Source organism: Aedes albopictus, chromosome 3, assembly GCF_035046485.1.
Source record: "Aedes albopictus strain Foshan chromosome 3, AalbF5, whole genome shotgun sequence".
In the NCBI taxonomy this organism is placed as follows: Eukaryota; Metazoa; Arthropoda; class Insecta; order Diptera; family Culicidae; genus Aedes; species Aedes albopictus.
Window position 1 is genome coordinate 207,590,624 of NC_085138.1, and position 14,891 is coordinate 207,605,514.

Sequence of the window (14,891 nt, forward strand, 5' to 3'; positions counted from 1 at the left end):
GCAGGTGGAGACCCTGCTGTCAGCAACCTTCTGGTACAGCTGATAGGGCCTGAAGAGTAGTGATACCCTTCCTTATGAGCAGGTCAGATCGGGTTGCACGTATGTATCAGTTCTTGATGTCTGCAAAGCAGTTGGACGCGGGCGGGGTTGACCCTGCCCGCCTTCCGAGGACAAAGGGAATGGCGAGGACCACTCGGGAAACTGGCTAAGCGCCAGCATACTACCGTGATGGACTCTCCAAAGTGAGTCATCGATGTTCGTTGCTGCAGGCTACGCAGCTAACCTTGAGGGTGCGATGTGCACTAGCCCCTCTCTGAAGCAAAGCCTTCTTGGTGATTCCGGAGAGACGAAGGGTTTGGCGACCATAGGAATGTGTTTTAGTGGGTCGAGGATAGAGTAGTCCTGACTTTTACTTTTGTTATAGAAGACCGCCTAAACCCCACACTACCCTTACCTTCCTGTTAGGGTGTTTGTTGAGCAGATTTTCCCCCCTATGGTTTAGAAGAAAAAAAAACACCACACCCGTCCGTGTAGGTGCGCACTGCACCTACTCTTCTGTTCGGCTATCGTACCGTGAGGTTCGATCGTTCTTCGTTGGTAGCTCAGCGGGAGCGATGATATAACGGCGATGTGCAAGATAATTGGCTCTTCTGCATTGATCTGCATTGATGTCAAGCGGACGGCCCATGTATCAATTCTTATTTGACGTGTGCCTTTCAAGGATGTTTTCGAACACCTGGCAATAGTTTGACTCATTTGTTCATAACTCAGTTCAGAAAACTAATATTGAAATGTGGTGTTTGGCAAAGTTGTAGATTAGTGTTTTTCCTACAATTATCACCAAGGACGCACTAATCTACAACTTTTGCCGAACAGTACGTTTCAATATTAGGTTTCTGAACTGAGTTATGGGCAAATGAGTCAAACGATTGCCAGGGGATCGAAAACATCCCTGGTGCCTTTTATAGATTTATCTTTATAGCTAACTAGGGTAGCGAACCACTTGGGTAGCTGGTATTTTTGGCACTTTTCGCTATAACTCAGTCAATTCCAAACCAATTGACTTAAAATTTTGTACACGGCTAGATACTACGTATCTCATCGCGTTCCAAAAATTGTGTCAATTGGTTCAGAATTGGCTGAGTTATAGCAGAAAAATCGATTTGTGCTGGAATCTGATAAGCTGAGTGTGAAAAGTAACAGTAAAATGAAAAAAAAAAAAAATGCGTTGTGACAAAAAATACGTGATGTTCACGTATGGTAACGCATTCTTTAATCATAAGTGGCACAGCAAAAATGAGTAAATCATGTTTTCAGGCCTTGCGCTAGGCCAAGTGCTGATATCTCAACGGTAGCTATATTATTGGTCAAATGAAAATTAAAAATAAGCAATAAATGTTTTTTTTATCTGTATTAACGAGATTTTTAGCCCTAGGCTAGTTCATCTCGGGACCAACGCTTTACTTCCCTTCCGAAGGAAGAACTCACATTTTGCGAGTTTGTCGGGAGTGGGATTCGATCCCAGGTCCTCGGCGTGATGGTCAAGAGTTCTAACCATCACACCAGGTCCGCTCCCATTTTCCCCGCAATAAATGTTATTCGGAAGAATATTGGGGAAGTTGGGGAACGCCAAGAAATGTTTCTTGTAAAATATAATAAAATTGAACATTTTAAAACTAACCAACTCATTAGGTATACGTTGGGTTTAGTTTTAAAAATACACAGCAAAAAAAATATGAAATTTAAACAGCACGTAAATTGAAGATCAACTGAAATTTGCGGCAGAAAAATGTAAATCACCAACATTTAACGTCAGCCGAGCAGCCCGCTGCTGGTCAGACGGCTTGTTTACAGATTTTAAAGCATATTCGCTTTAAATTTACATGCATCTGCTATAAATCATGCCAGCTACTCTCCGTCATAAACTAAACGAACGGCTGCTCGCAGCTGTGGCGGTTTCCCCGTTGTCTCTCTCAGTACTCTCTGCTGCAGCCGGAGCATGTCGGGAATGTGTGCATTATGGTAGAAGCAGTTTCACTTTGACTGTCTACTATTCAACAAGCTGAGATAGCCGAGAGAGCTCGGGCGTGCTACTCACACCCCAAGGATCTGAGTTCAATTCTCGCTCGCACCTCAATTTTTCTTTATATTTTCTAACAGATATCTGCCCTGTAAATTTAAGACCGCACAAAAAATTCCATCATATATGACGGGGTACTTTTGTTAAATTCGATCCATCATAATTTTACAGGTTTTTTTCGAACTGTGTAATATCTCAATATTTCAACCCTTTGGGGACAGATGGGGCGTATGTGCTCAGCCGAGAAAATCGACCCCCACAAACGTGTTCTAGACTAGCGAGGTTGCATCAAGAGAGGTAAATATGCCGTCTCCAACGGGTTAATTGATTGTTGGTTGAGGTTGAAACAGTCGTACATATCGGAATTTGCATTACTTACTACAGATGTTGTTAAATTACATGAAAAATCTCAGTATTTTCATTAACTTATGAAATTATACGCGCTACACTCACCTGGAAAAATAAACAGAAACACACCCACTGATAGTATTTGTATATTTTCTTATCTATGTTCTTTCCATCGGAGTTTCCAACACCGGGGTAGGGCACTTCACTACCGACTTTTTTCAGGAATAGACTTTTCAATGCATACGTTGAATGTATCCAGCAATACGTGTTGAGTACTTCTTCTGGTATGTCTTTCGTGTGAACGCAGTCAATGGGATTACCGACATATTGCTTCGTAGTAACAATAAGGGAAAATGCCATCAAGATCATCACGGTGATAGAGTAGTGCAGTCGAAATACAGGTGAATCGGTATTTACATGGCTAATTTTGACTAAGTTTTTTAATCCGCGAAATATATCCAACATTGTTTGGAATTGGACAGTTCCACTTATGACTCAGTAAATTTCTCCTTTGTGTTTCCACTTGTTTAGCAATAGTGTGTGCTGATTGAATAACATGTTATGAAATGCAACAAATGTTTATGGAAAGGTAATAAACGGAGTTTCTTCTGATTGCTTTTCATTCTTCACTGCATTCTTCTTTTAACGGTCACTATATTGAGCAAAAACGTGATTTTTGTTTTCTACATTCGTTTTTCATGTTTTATATGGCACACTTTCGATTATTTCATTTGTACATCACCAGGGTCACAATTTCGCAGCACGAACTAAATGGTAGAGAATTAACTAGTAAATATCACTTCAACTATGGCTACAATAGCAGAGATCAAAGGTATTCCTAGAAAAGTTCAAATCACACCACCGAATAAACACTTATTGGACCACTTATATTGTCCTGGTCCAAATTTAACTGGCTGTTTTAGCTGTTCGAACAGAGAACACATTTTGGTTTTCTTTGAATACGCATGGCTTCCCGTAACAAGTCCCTTTCAATATAAAACAGTTTCTTTTGGTTACCGCTTCACAGCTTTGCGATAGCGATGCCGTGCCAAAATGAAAGGTGTTCAGAGAATTATTTAGATTTACTTCTGGACTTATGGACGTAGTATATGGAAGAAAATAAGGATTAATGAATTTATTAGTTTTGCTAATAGTTCATAATTATCTGATGTGCCCGAAGAAGGTGTTCCACACGTGTGCATCAACTCATACAAATCTAAATGGTATCGGTTATTGGCATTCCAGGTATGGTATGGTTACTGTTGGTGAAATCCTTTTCATAAGCTAAAATCAAAAAAGTGCTAAAAACAGTGATGCTCAAGAGTATATATTGATCTCTATCTACCATACACCATTATCGTCTTGGTTGTGTACAGTACATAAAAATGAGCTTGGACGTCAAAAGCATGACTCGTGGAAAATAAACTTTTAACCACTGCAGATAATAACTCACTTGAGAAAATGTGGTAAACGCTTGAACGTTAGGCTGGCTCAGACTCATTTCACCGTTCTAATTGTTCTTGAAACTACAAATTCACATTAGTCATTCAATGTGTTATTACTTAGTGATTATAATCAATTGTGCTGCGTTGTTCAGCGTCCAAATCAAATGGACATAGTTTGGTTTGGTTAGTTTTAAATTGTTGTTTCTGAAATTAGCTTCGTTTATCTTGTTAAAATTCTATCCAGAAACTCATTGCTTATTTTTTTCGGGACAGTGCAAAGTGAGTATTTCCATAGGAATGATCCATCTTAAGCTTTCAAGAACGTTTAAATTTTATTTTTATTATAATTATATAACCTTTTCTTCAACATTTGGAAGAATTGTACCCATTTTTTACGTTCATTCTTGTAAATATATATATCACTAATGTCAAAGTTTGGAGTGAGACTACCCACAATCACTAATGTTAGTAAACAAGTTTTCCGTCAGAATACTAGTGTAACTATATATTTGCACGCCATAGAAAGATTCGTGAAACTATTTTTTGAAAAGTATTTGACTTGCCAGAATTTTAATATTAATTCTTTTATTTATACATCCACATCTTACTATCGGTCTCAAATTGACCTTACAATTGGTTGAGATTTCCAAAATATGATATTTTTCTGAAAGCTTTTATTGTACCGATGGCTCCCTTCTCGAAGGTCGAGTTAATGCTGGTGTCTCATGGGTTAAGGCAACGTCAGTCTCGCTGGATTGGTAGGCACTGTACCGATTTTCTGGCTGAAATATTTGCTCTTATGTGCGGAGCGCAGTCAACACATAATATACATCTGTTTAGATAACCAGATTGCTTTTGTAGCACTTATCTTGGTCAGGTCTAGGTCGAGGTTGATTATCGCCTATTGAAATTCTTCCATTATAGGGCATGAAATGAGTGATAATTTTACTCGAACGTCACATGATTACATATTCCAGTGTGAAATTGTTGATGAAATTTCGCATTTACTCTTGAGCTGCAAGTAAGCACAAATAAAACTAGGCTAGTATGAATTTCCCTTTATACCCCGCGGTCTATCTTTCTTTTTGAAGTTACACAACACTACGAACGAAGTAACAGGAAATACTTGTTTGCTAAGAAGTATCGGCTAAGATATAAACGACTTATAAAAAAAGTGATCATTTTTCATTACAAAATCAGAAATTGCCAATAAATAAGTAGAGGTGGGAGCATTAATAAACTACAAAAGTTCCACAAACAAGTCCAAAAGTGCAAAATTAAATCAAAATTTCGCATTAATAATTAATTCAAGGAATAAAAAATGCAAGAATTCTCACGAATAATCCAACAAGTGCAATAAATAACATCCTTTTGTCCATCATAAAAGTTTAAACTTTTTTAAATAAATTCGGTTCTCAATAAATAATAAGTTCAAAATTCACAGTTGAAAAACACCAAAAAAGTAATTCAAAATTTAGCAATAAATATGTAACTACGTACAATTCACATGATTGCATTTCTAGCTGAAAGCACAGGTATTTTCATGCGGCGAAGCCGCATAGAGGAACGAACTAAGGTACCGGCCAGAGTGGACGCGTCACGCGGCGCGATGTGTAAATTTGCACGCAAAGGAATAACAATCAATAATAAGGAGCTATCAAATCGTATGGGAAAACCGCGTCGCGTCCACTCTGGCCGTACCCTAAGGCGGCAAATGGCCGTCGAATTTAAAGACACGGACACGTTCAATGTTTTCAGTGAGCTTTTTCGCTCTTTGAAGGAAGCAAGACACTAGGCAATGGACTAGCATGCAACTCCCAGTGGCACAGCCGAAAACTTTTCCTGACAGCTGCGGCGGGAATCGAACTCGTGCTCCTTGGCACGATGCGACTAAAAGCTTGGTTACACAAATCACACGACGCGCTGTAACTGCGTCCATTCGGTTCTGGGCAATCCAAAGATCCAAGAATTGGCCCGGCAAACGGAGTCCGACTAGCGTTAGCGGGATGGACAGCAAGCGATTGCCTGTTGAATTGCACGCATAGTTTTTGCCGTTTATTGTAATGTATGTAGTATGTTAGATTTTTTTTTCATTTTTTTTATTGCAATTGTTGATTTTTTGTGCAAATTCTGGCTTTTTTATTGCTCGATACAATTATGTATGGGAAATTTTGATTTATTTATGCGCTTTTTTGATTATTTTTGGAACTTTTATAGTTTATCATTGTGTTCACTCCTATTTGTATATTGACAATTTTCAAAATATTTACGGAAAAAAATAATTCAATATGAGGCGTTAATTTGGCTACCAAGAAATATCTTCATTTGGTGTGCTACTACTTTACTATTCATTGAAATGTACGAAGATATAAAAAAAATATCATTTTGAATATTAAAGGAGTACGGCAGTAGTATATTAGGGCCCATATAGCCGAGGCGGTAAACGCACGGGTATTCAGCATGACCATGCTGAGGGTGACGGGTTCGATTCCCGGTCGGTCCAGGATCTTTTCGTAAAGGAAATTTCCTTGACTTCCTTGGGCATAGAATATCTTCGTGTCTGCCACACGATATACGCATGCAAAATGGTCATTGGCAGAGGAAGCTCTCAGTTAATAACTGTGGAAGTGCTCATAGAACACTAAGCTGAGAAGCAGGCTATGTCCCAATGAGGACGTTACGCCAAGAAGAGAGAGAGAGGCAGTAGTTTATTAAGAGGCGAATGAACCAGAACGTTTGTAATAAAAATAAGTAGTTTAGTAGTAGATTAGCAAACACAGCTTGAATGCTGTTTAATTTAAGAGCGTCTACAGTAACAAAGCAATAAAGTTTTTACTTCAAAGGAATATCTTATTCAATGCAAAAGCCTTTCTGTATTTTGAACTAAATTTCTTTCCATGTGTCACCATTCATTTCTAATTGAAAGTAAAAAGCAGAAGCTTTCGTAGAATTTGCTGAAATTTTGAATATCTAAATTAGTTTTAACATTTGACTGAAAGCATACACGGAGGTCATCTCATTGAAGAATGTAGAATTAAATAAGACTATAATTACGCTACTTTTTGAATTTATCGATTAAATGTAATATGGAATAAATGTGTTCTCCAATTCCAGTCTGTTGTTACAAACGTTTGAAAGTAGTTCATAAATTTGGCAAAACTTCAAATCAGTAGAAGCCAGTCACGAGTAATTCAAAGAAAACAGAAAATGTTATTCGTATGTTGCTGACGCACAGTTTTCCACCGTTTTCACGATGATGCACACTTGAGACGTGGCAAAACTATTCTATTTTGAAAGCAACGTTGTATATGCGATATGGTCTTTTAATCCAATCCCTGTAGCAGACAAACTGTTCACACACCCGTCACAAGCGTGTATTGTAAAATTGCTTATGGCTGTATTATCCAGTTCTATTGGGGTATCATCTTGATAGATGAAGTTTCACTTTGCAAATAAAACTAAAATCATTCGCATTGAACATATTTTTCTTCCTTGCACTTTTAACTAATTGTAATGCGTACGTATTTATTGTCAATCAATCACTGTATTTTCTTCAATTTTTATTACTAGTACCAGCTTATACCCAATCTTCTCTTCTATCATTTGCACTCGCACACGACGTTGGCAGAAACAGCAAATAACGTTCACTTGTTTCATTCATTAGTCTCCCAAATTAGTAGAAATTTATGAATTTTACGAAATTATAATTTTCCTACAGCACCGAGCAGACGGAAAACGGTGTTCGAAAAAAAATTATTTACATACTGATTTATTTTCACTCGCACCCGGCGACGTTGTTAGCGTCTCGACGCCAAAATTAACACTAGTAGCCAATTCGTTATTTAAAACATAAAATATCTGGCCTCTCTCTTCGCAATATGTGTTTAAGTTTGAAATGTTTATAAATACGTAATGTATGTGTTGATTTTGAGAGTTTTGGGTAATAAGGATGGTACATATTTATATACTTTCGTTATAATTTTGTACATTTTCCTTTCATTCGTTTTCTTTGGATTGGTGCAGGACAGCATTGGAATGTCAGTAAACGTGGTTTAAGAACAAGCCCATTTGGAGAGAGAATACACGAGTGCTAGCATGGCACACATGCTTCATCTGCCACGTTGAGTCTCCCATATTATAGTGTGTGATTTTTTTTTCCCACTGCCACGTTACGTGCTGCTCCCGATTGTGGATGTAACGAACGGAAAGTTGAGCGCATATGCTAAATTGGATATATGGTGGTGGATGATGATTTTGTGAGCCATGAAAGATTTTATTCTTATCGTGTGTCTATTGAGTTCGATTCTTTATTTATGAGACATGACAAATAGTTCTATTGCATCATATACAACACATGATTTGTTTGTTATACAATTGAAACGCATTTGTAACTTTTGTGACTCCAGAGTACGCTGCAGATTCTACTGTAGTATGTTTTAAGTTAGTACTATTCTTTTGCATTTTGCAACATTTAGCATTACTTCACGTCTCCGCTAGACAGAAATGTCTTGTCATTTTGCTGCCAGAAAGAGAAAATTTAACAGAAATGTTCAACATCTCTACCCTTCTTGTAAACGGCGGGAGAACAATCTGTCATGACTATGTAGACGTTGGGTTAGATTTAGTTTTCGATCAGATGTTTAACTCGTTGAGGTCTTGAAGTCAGAATCATCAACCTAAGAATCTATAGATAAGTGTGAATATTATGAGAATTGTTTGAGAGTTTGAGCTCAAGCAGCTAAAACTTTTTAGCATTGGTAATCAGAAAGTTACTCAAAATTATATGTGATAGGTAGGATCCGACCTACTGATATGTGATAGGCAGTGCCGGATTTAGAGCGGGGCCAGGGCCCTGGGCCCCCACATTTTAGGGGCCTCCACAAAATTTCACTTCACGAAAAAAAATGTGAAGCAAGAAAAAAAAGTAGTGCAAGAAACTTCTCTTGATTTGATTTTTGTCATAAAAACTTCTAATTACTGTTTACTGGATGTATGTGATATGTTGTAATTCTTTTGAGAAAGACTGCAACTATTTCTGGAGCTCGATTTGAATAGGTCGTATGTGCTTTTGTCGATATAAAATTCGATCAGTTTATTTTAGTCATTGTAGCAATATGGCAGATATTTTTCAAACTGTTAATGATGGAACAGAAAGCCTGTTTTGTGAGGATTCTGCTGTATGTATCAACTTTGCTCAATTTCAACGGTTTTCGCTATAATAAGCGAATCCAACTGATCGAATTTTTAATCGACAAAAGCACATACGACAAGACATACGACCTATTCAAATCGAGCTCCAGATTTATCCAGCTATTTAGTAAAATTTTGAGTTTTGCCTCCAAAATTCAATAATATGTTTTTGTGCAATTGCTAAAAAAAATCTACCACAAATCCTGAAGAAAATCTTCGATCGAATACTAGAGGAACTCCATAACTCTATAGAATGCAGACTTGAAAAGTACTTGCTAAATGTGTTTGTTTGTTTGTTTTTCTGTTTAAAGTTTTTTGAATGAAAAAAAATAGAAATATTTGTTTTTTTTTTATTTAGAGGTGTTTTTTTTTAAATCCTTGAGTTTGATTATACTTCGACAGCTTACCACAGAACAAAATAATTGTTGAAACATTGTTTAAGAGAAAATCTAGCATGAATTTAGGACAGATTATTGAAGAGTTTCAGTTTTACTTTTTCAAGTTAAGTAATGTGCTTGCTGAAATAAGGATGAATCCATGGCGAACTCCTGATAATATCCATAGATTTATAGAGAAAATTTCAGAAGAAATTTGTGGAGAAATTGGCTGAAAATTTATCCGCATTTTCCGCTAAAGATTTTCAAGAAGTGAAGGATCGCATCCCACTCCCGACAAACTCGCAAAATGTGAGCTCTTCCTTCGGAAGGGAAGTAAACCGTGTATCCCGAGGTGAACTATCCAAGGGCTAAAAATCTCGTTTATACAGATAAAAATAAATAAAACTTTCAAGAATTTTATTAGAAACTAGCTGGCCCGGCAAACTTTGTCTTGCCGTCTTGTGGAGGTTTGACAACTGTTGAGCTCAAAATAGCACCGCACTCTAGATTGGTTTCATTTTAGATCGTGTTGGTTTTCTTCCCAGTTCATGAAAAATCAGTACTTTATCAATTTTCTTACATTTTTCAGTTCATTTTTGTAACTTTTTATACATAAACACAGCCACCATGAATACGAATCGAACCGTGCAAGAGTCATGCTGATCGGTTCACCCGTTCGTGAGTTTTGTTGCCTGAAAGAAACTTTGAACTCATTTTTATATATATAGATTGAGTCAGGAATCCCCTGAAAATTCATGGATTCTCTCTAAAATGTCTTTAGAATTTTCTATTATAGTTTCCTCTTTAATTAACTTAGTTTAAGTTTTGTGGAAATTTCTTTTGGGAGGTCGTCAGATCCTCCCCTAGCAGTCGCGGTAGAACAAGTTTTTGTTAAGTGTTCATTCACAGACAAACAGACGTATTACTTGGAACAAAGTGCGATTAAAACCATCGTCACAAAAGTATAATCGCCCAATGCTAATCATGCTGTGTTTTGCAAACCCACTGAGATGGCGGTAGTGAGCAAATGTCAAATAGCGAGAGATTTATGAACTACAGAATATTTGAAAAGTCCGTTCAAAAAGGAAACGATGGGAAGTGGGTAGAGTAAGACATCTGTTTGTCTGTGGTTCTTTCTTCATGGTGATCGACCTGCAATTTATCCAGAGATTAGCAGACATAGCAAAGATCCAGAATTTCAAATCTGTTATTGATAGATTTAGAGGATATCAACATTTTTCTTAGCTCTGCCTATTGTTCTAGATGTAAATTCTTCTTCATCGACATTAATACCTTTATTACAATATTTGTAAGATAGTTTTATATTTTTTGATTTTTTCCTCGTTATATGGGCAAACATATATCCTCTACATAAAGGGCCCCCACAACACTGTGGCCCCGGGCCCCCACATTTGTAAATCCGGCCCTGGTGATAGGTAGGTACAGACAGAGATTGTCTTCTTCCCTTTTCACTATGAAACAAGGTTGATACATCCTCCAACAATCGAGAATTGTTTTAGTCTAGTCAATGAATGGAAATAAGATATACAGTAATCAACAATATGAAAGTCCATCCTATAGTGGCTGAAGAAGTAGAGGATAGACAAAATGATCGGGACAGGCAGAATTTTAACTTTCCAAAAAATAGTCAACTACCTATAAGTTTCCGAAGAGTGCATCAATTATTCCTATTTTTACTGTAAGATGATCAACTAGCTATCTACCAATGGTCCGAATTGGGAAAAGATCAAGCTTTTCTACATGAAGTTAGAATTGTTATAGAAAATGGCATAATAAACAGGGAATGAAATTATCAGCAAATTGAGACGAAAAACGGCGTTTTTCGAGCAACCGATTTTTTCTGTTTTTAGGGGTCGTCCATAAATGACGTAGCTTTTTGGGGGGAGGGGGGTGTTTGTGATTTTGTAACGAAGTGTGACGAATGGGGGGGTAGGGGTTTATGATATACTACGTAGCTTTCTACTAGGCCTAATGAAAAAACCCAAATAAATCCACCTAGTGGTGATAGTGCCTTTCTCATCGTATATGTTCTCACGACCTTTCCGTCGATGTAAGTCAAAGTGTTCCTGAATCCTGATATTTTTTAAGAAAAGTAAGCATTTTATCAAAGCCATCATTGAAATGACTTAAAACCTATTGAAGGCACATAGTCCGACGTTATGTTCAACGTACAAGCAGAGCTGAATAATATCAGATTTCTCAGTTGACTGCTTGAGCACCTTCACTAACACTGGGAGCTGATTAATATCAACACTATACTAACATGCTAAGATATAACTTTTTACACAATCACAGATCGCTTTACGGTTTTCGATAAAGTTTTTTCTACACATATTAGGTTTTATTTGATTGACCTTTGAAAACAAGAATATAGTGAGTATAGTGAGACGTCTGTTTGTATTTGGGTTTGATTTGTCAAGATTTTGTTCTCTTACACATATTTATCGCTTGCATTGATTTTATTTATTTTCGTAGATCCGGCAAAGCACCAAACACTGGTTGTGCAACCCTACCGGTAGTCTCTAATGTGGTATGAGCCTATTTTCTAGTTAACCGTTCCTCAAGTTATTAAAAAAGTCGTGATGTGATGTGTCGCATGTTAAATTTGGTTACTTTCAATGCGGTACTGGAACAGGTTCCGGAGCACCACCGGGTCTACCAAATGGTCGGCGTTAATTCAGACCGGACCATCTGGTTTTCAATGATTTTGGGGAAATTTCCTGCCAGCACTTGGGATATCAAATCAAGCGCGTTATTTTATGAAAAACTGTAGATCTTTTATGTAATGACCCATCGAAAAATTCAGAAATATCGATTTCCTTCGCTTATCTTTACCTGCCCAAAAAATTGCGTAGTCCTCTCTGACTTAACGCCGACCAAATATAGTCTGAGACTATTTCATGGCTAACGTTCATTAGGTTACCTAAAAAAACACGATTTGATTTATCTTATGCATGGGTACAGATCACTTTTACATTTGATCACTTCCAGTGGGTCACCCAGAACTGGTTTCTGAACATTACCGGTTATCTAAAATATGGTCTGCTATGTTCTTACGAATCGATCATCGTGTTATCAAAAAAGGGTCTTTAGTTGGCCTAGTGGTTAAGGCTATAGATCGCCAATCCGGAAACGGCGGATTCGATTCCCGTTTCGGTCGGGAAAATTTTCTGGACATCCTGGGCATAGTATCATGTATCATTGTATTTGCCTCACAATACACAAATTGGGTTTTTAAATTAAGAAAAATTCAATATTTTTTTTATTTTTAAACGAAAGAGCACCTTTTTCTGAGCCGCTATGATTTTTTTCAGATTTTTAGAACTCTATTTTGGTATCTAAAATCAATTTCAAAGAGATTTTTTGAAATCACCTTTTGACAGCTGGGCAACTGTTTGACAGCTCCGCTCAGTACAAAATGCGACGAGGGGTGATTCGACAAATCGCTCCCATACAAATTTCAAATTGATTTTTGAATAGGTTCCCGGGCACCAAAACCCATGAAAATTTGGATTTCGGCTCAGTTTGGCATGCAGATTCAGAATATGGGACTATCTCAACACCGCTTAAGAAGCCAATTCATGCAATGGCAGGCAAAAAAACCCCTTCAATTAATAACTGTGGAAGTGCTCTAAAGAACACTAAGTTGAAGAGAGGCAGGCCAAGTTCCAATGCGAACGTCAAGTCATAAAGAAGAAGACATTATTACAAAAGCTGCTATTTGATGTACTCCCAAGCAACCAAAAGTTCGGATTTCACTTGAAGAGCGAACTCAGAAGTTCGAATTTAGTTCAATTCTGGCTTCGTCGAACTTCATTCTCAAAAAAGTTACACATGTATTGTTTATGAACTTGGAAGTACATGAACATGCTTTTGATTTCTCTTCAAAACGACATTAAAGTCGAAAAGAGGTTCAGAAAGAACTTACTTTGAACTTAAGAACCATTGGCGAAACTACGGAATTTTACCAGGGGGTGCACTACAAACAAATATTCATTAGTTCATCCATTCATCATTCATCGCCCCATATCTCACAGCAGTGCAGTAAAATTCTAGGGGGTGCCTGGCACCCCCGGCAACCTCAATAGTTTCGCCTATGTTAAGAACAGAATTCAATCAAATTTTAATCGAACTCATGTTGGATTTTTGTGTTCCTACAAAGTTCAAATTTGGTTCAATTAGACATACAGGGGATGGCCAAAATGTTTGGGATAGGCAACTTTTTTTCTCCCACAAAAATATTCAACATGCTGTAACTTTTCATAGAGTGCAGCAAAAAATCTCAGATTTTGAGGGTTTGTCAACCTATTATATGTGCATCATTGGTACAAATTTGAGCTCGATTGATTGATTTTTCGCGAAGTTAGAACCGTTCGGGTAAAAGTTATAGCTTGTTGAACTTTTTTGTAAGAGAAAAAAAAGTTGCCTATCCCAAACATTTTGGCCATCCCCTGTATAATATCAACTTGAAATGTTCCGTTCCGAACTTGTTTTGAACTTACTACTTAAAGTTCGTATAAATATTAACCGTACCAAATGTGAACTTCTTTTGAACTTCGGAGACAGCGGAGCTCGGGAGAAGTTCGCATTCAATTAAATTACTCGGAATTGAGCTCGTCGGCCACATCTTGCGTAAGTTTCGCAAGTATACTTTGTTTCACTATTATATTTCATCAGTACCTAACTGTATTTAACGAAAGGAATCCGTAATATGTAGCTAAAAGACTGCTCCCGTCTCGGCTTCTGTATGGGACCACAATTCCGCAGTATTTTCTCGGCTGCGAATAAACCCTTCCAGATTTGCTTCTTTACGATCACTCTCACTTCTAGTGTTCACGCGATGATAATCAACGCAATCATGGTCATTAAAAACTGATAAGCTGGTGCCAACGACCGAATTAGGCACTAATTTATTGCTTTGCACTTTTACCACTTGCCGACCAAAACAAACTGAAAATGTCAAACTGTGCAAGTTCACAAGAAGTTCCACGTAAACTTCTTTTGAACTTTGCGATTAATTCTGGTTCTCGCAGACAACTTCAAGTTCACATGCGAACCTGTTTGAGCTCTAATAAATGAAATCAGCACTTTGACTAAAATCCCTCATTGCTCAACAACGCATGCATGGAGCATTGGTAAGGCACCGGCTTTCAACGAGGAAAACCCGAGTTCAAGTCTCGTAGTAAGTAAAATACATAAAAATATTACTAAAGAAATTGGTCCACAGGTACTTTCTAATAATTAATCGCTTTTGAGTACAAATTTCATTTTTTTTTCGATTTTATCGAAGCTTATTTTTAAGCTAAATAGCATTCCATACAGCAGCACAAGTTTACTTTTTGTGAACTCAAGTTCGGTTAATTACTTAAGAAGTGGGGCGTATGGAATGCTATTCGTATACCTTCGAATAGCTGATTAAGCCCGAACATG

General features: G+C 37.4%; 1 protein-coding gene across 16 annotated transcripts in view; it reads right to left on the bottom strand.

The window, feature by feature from the left end:
- LOC109432733 (innexin shaking-B) overlaps positions 1-14,891 on the bottom strand; it is a 434,999-nt gene that overhangs the window by 61,852 nt on the left and 358,256 nt on the right. The window contains exons 1-2 of one of the 16 annotated variants that reach the window (XM_062861056.1): positions 7,457-8,437; positions 2,534-3,195 (exon numbers count right to left, since the gene is read on the bottom strand). The exons of 10 other annotated variants lie outside the window; for them this stretch is intronic. In XM_062861056.1, the coding sequence (XP_062717040.1) occupies positions 2,534-2,893 (360 nt within the window). In that variant the 5' untranslated portion in view covers positions 2,894-3,195; positions 7,457-8,437. Of the gene's footprint in view, positions 1-2,533; positions 8,438-14,891 lie in introns of those variants that run through there. 5 more of the 16 variants (XM_062861055.1, XM_062861057.1, XM_062861058.1 and 2 more) reach the window with 5 other exon arrangements.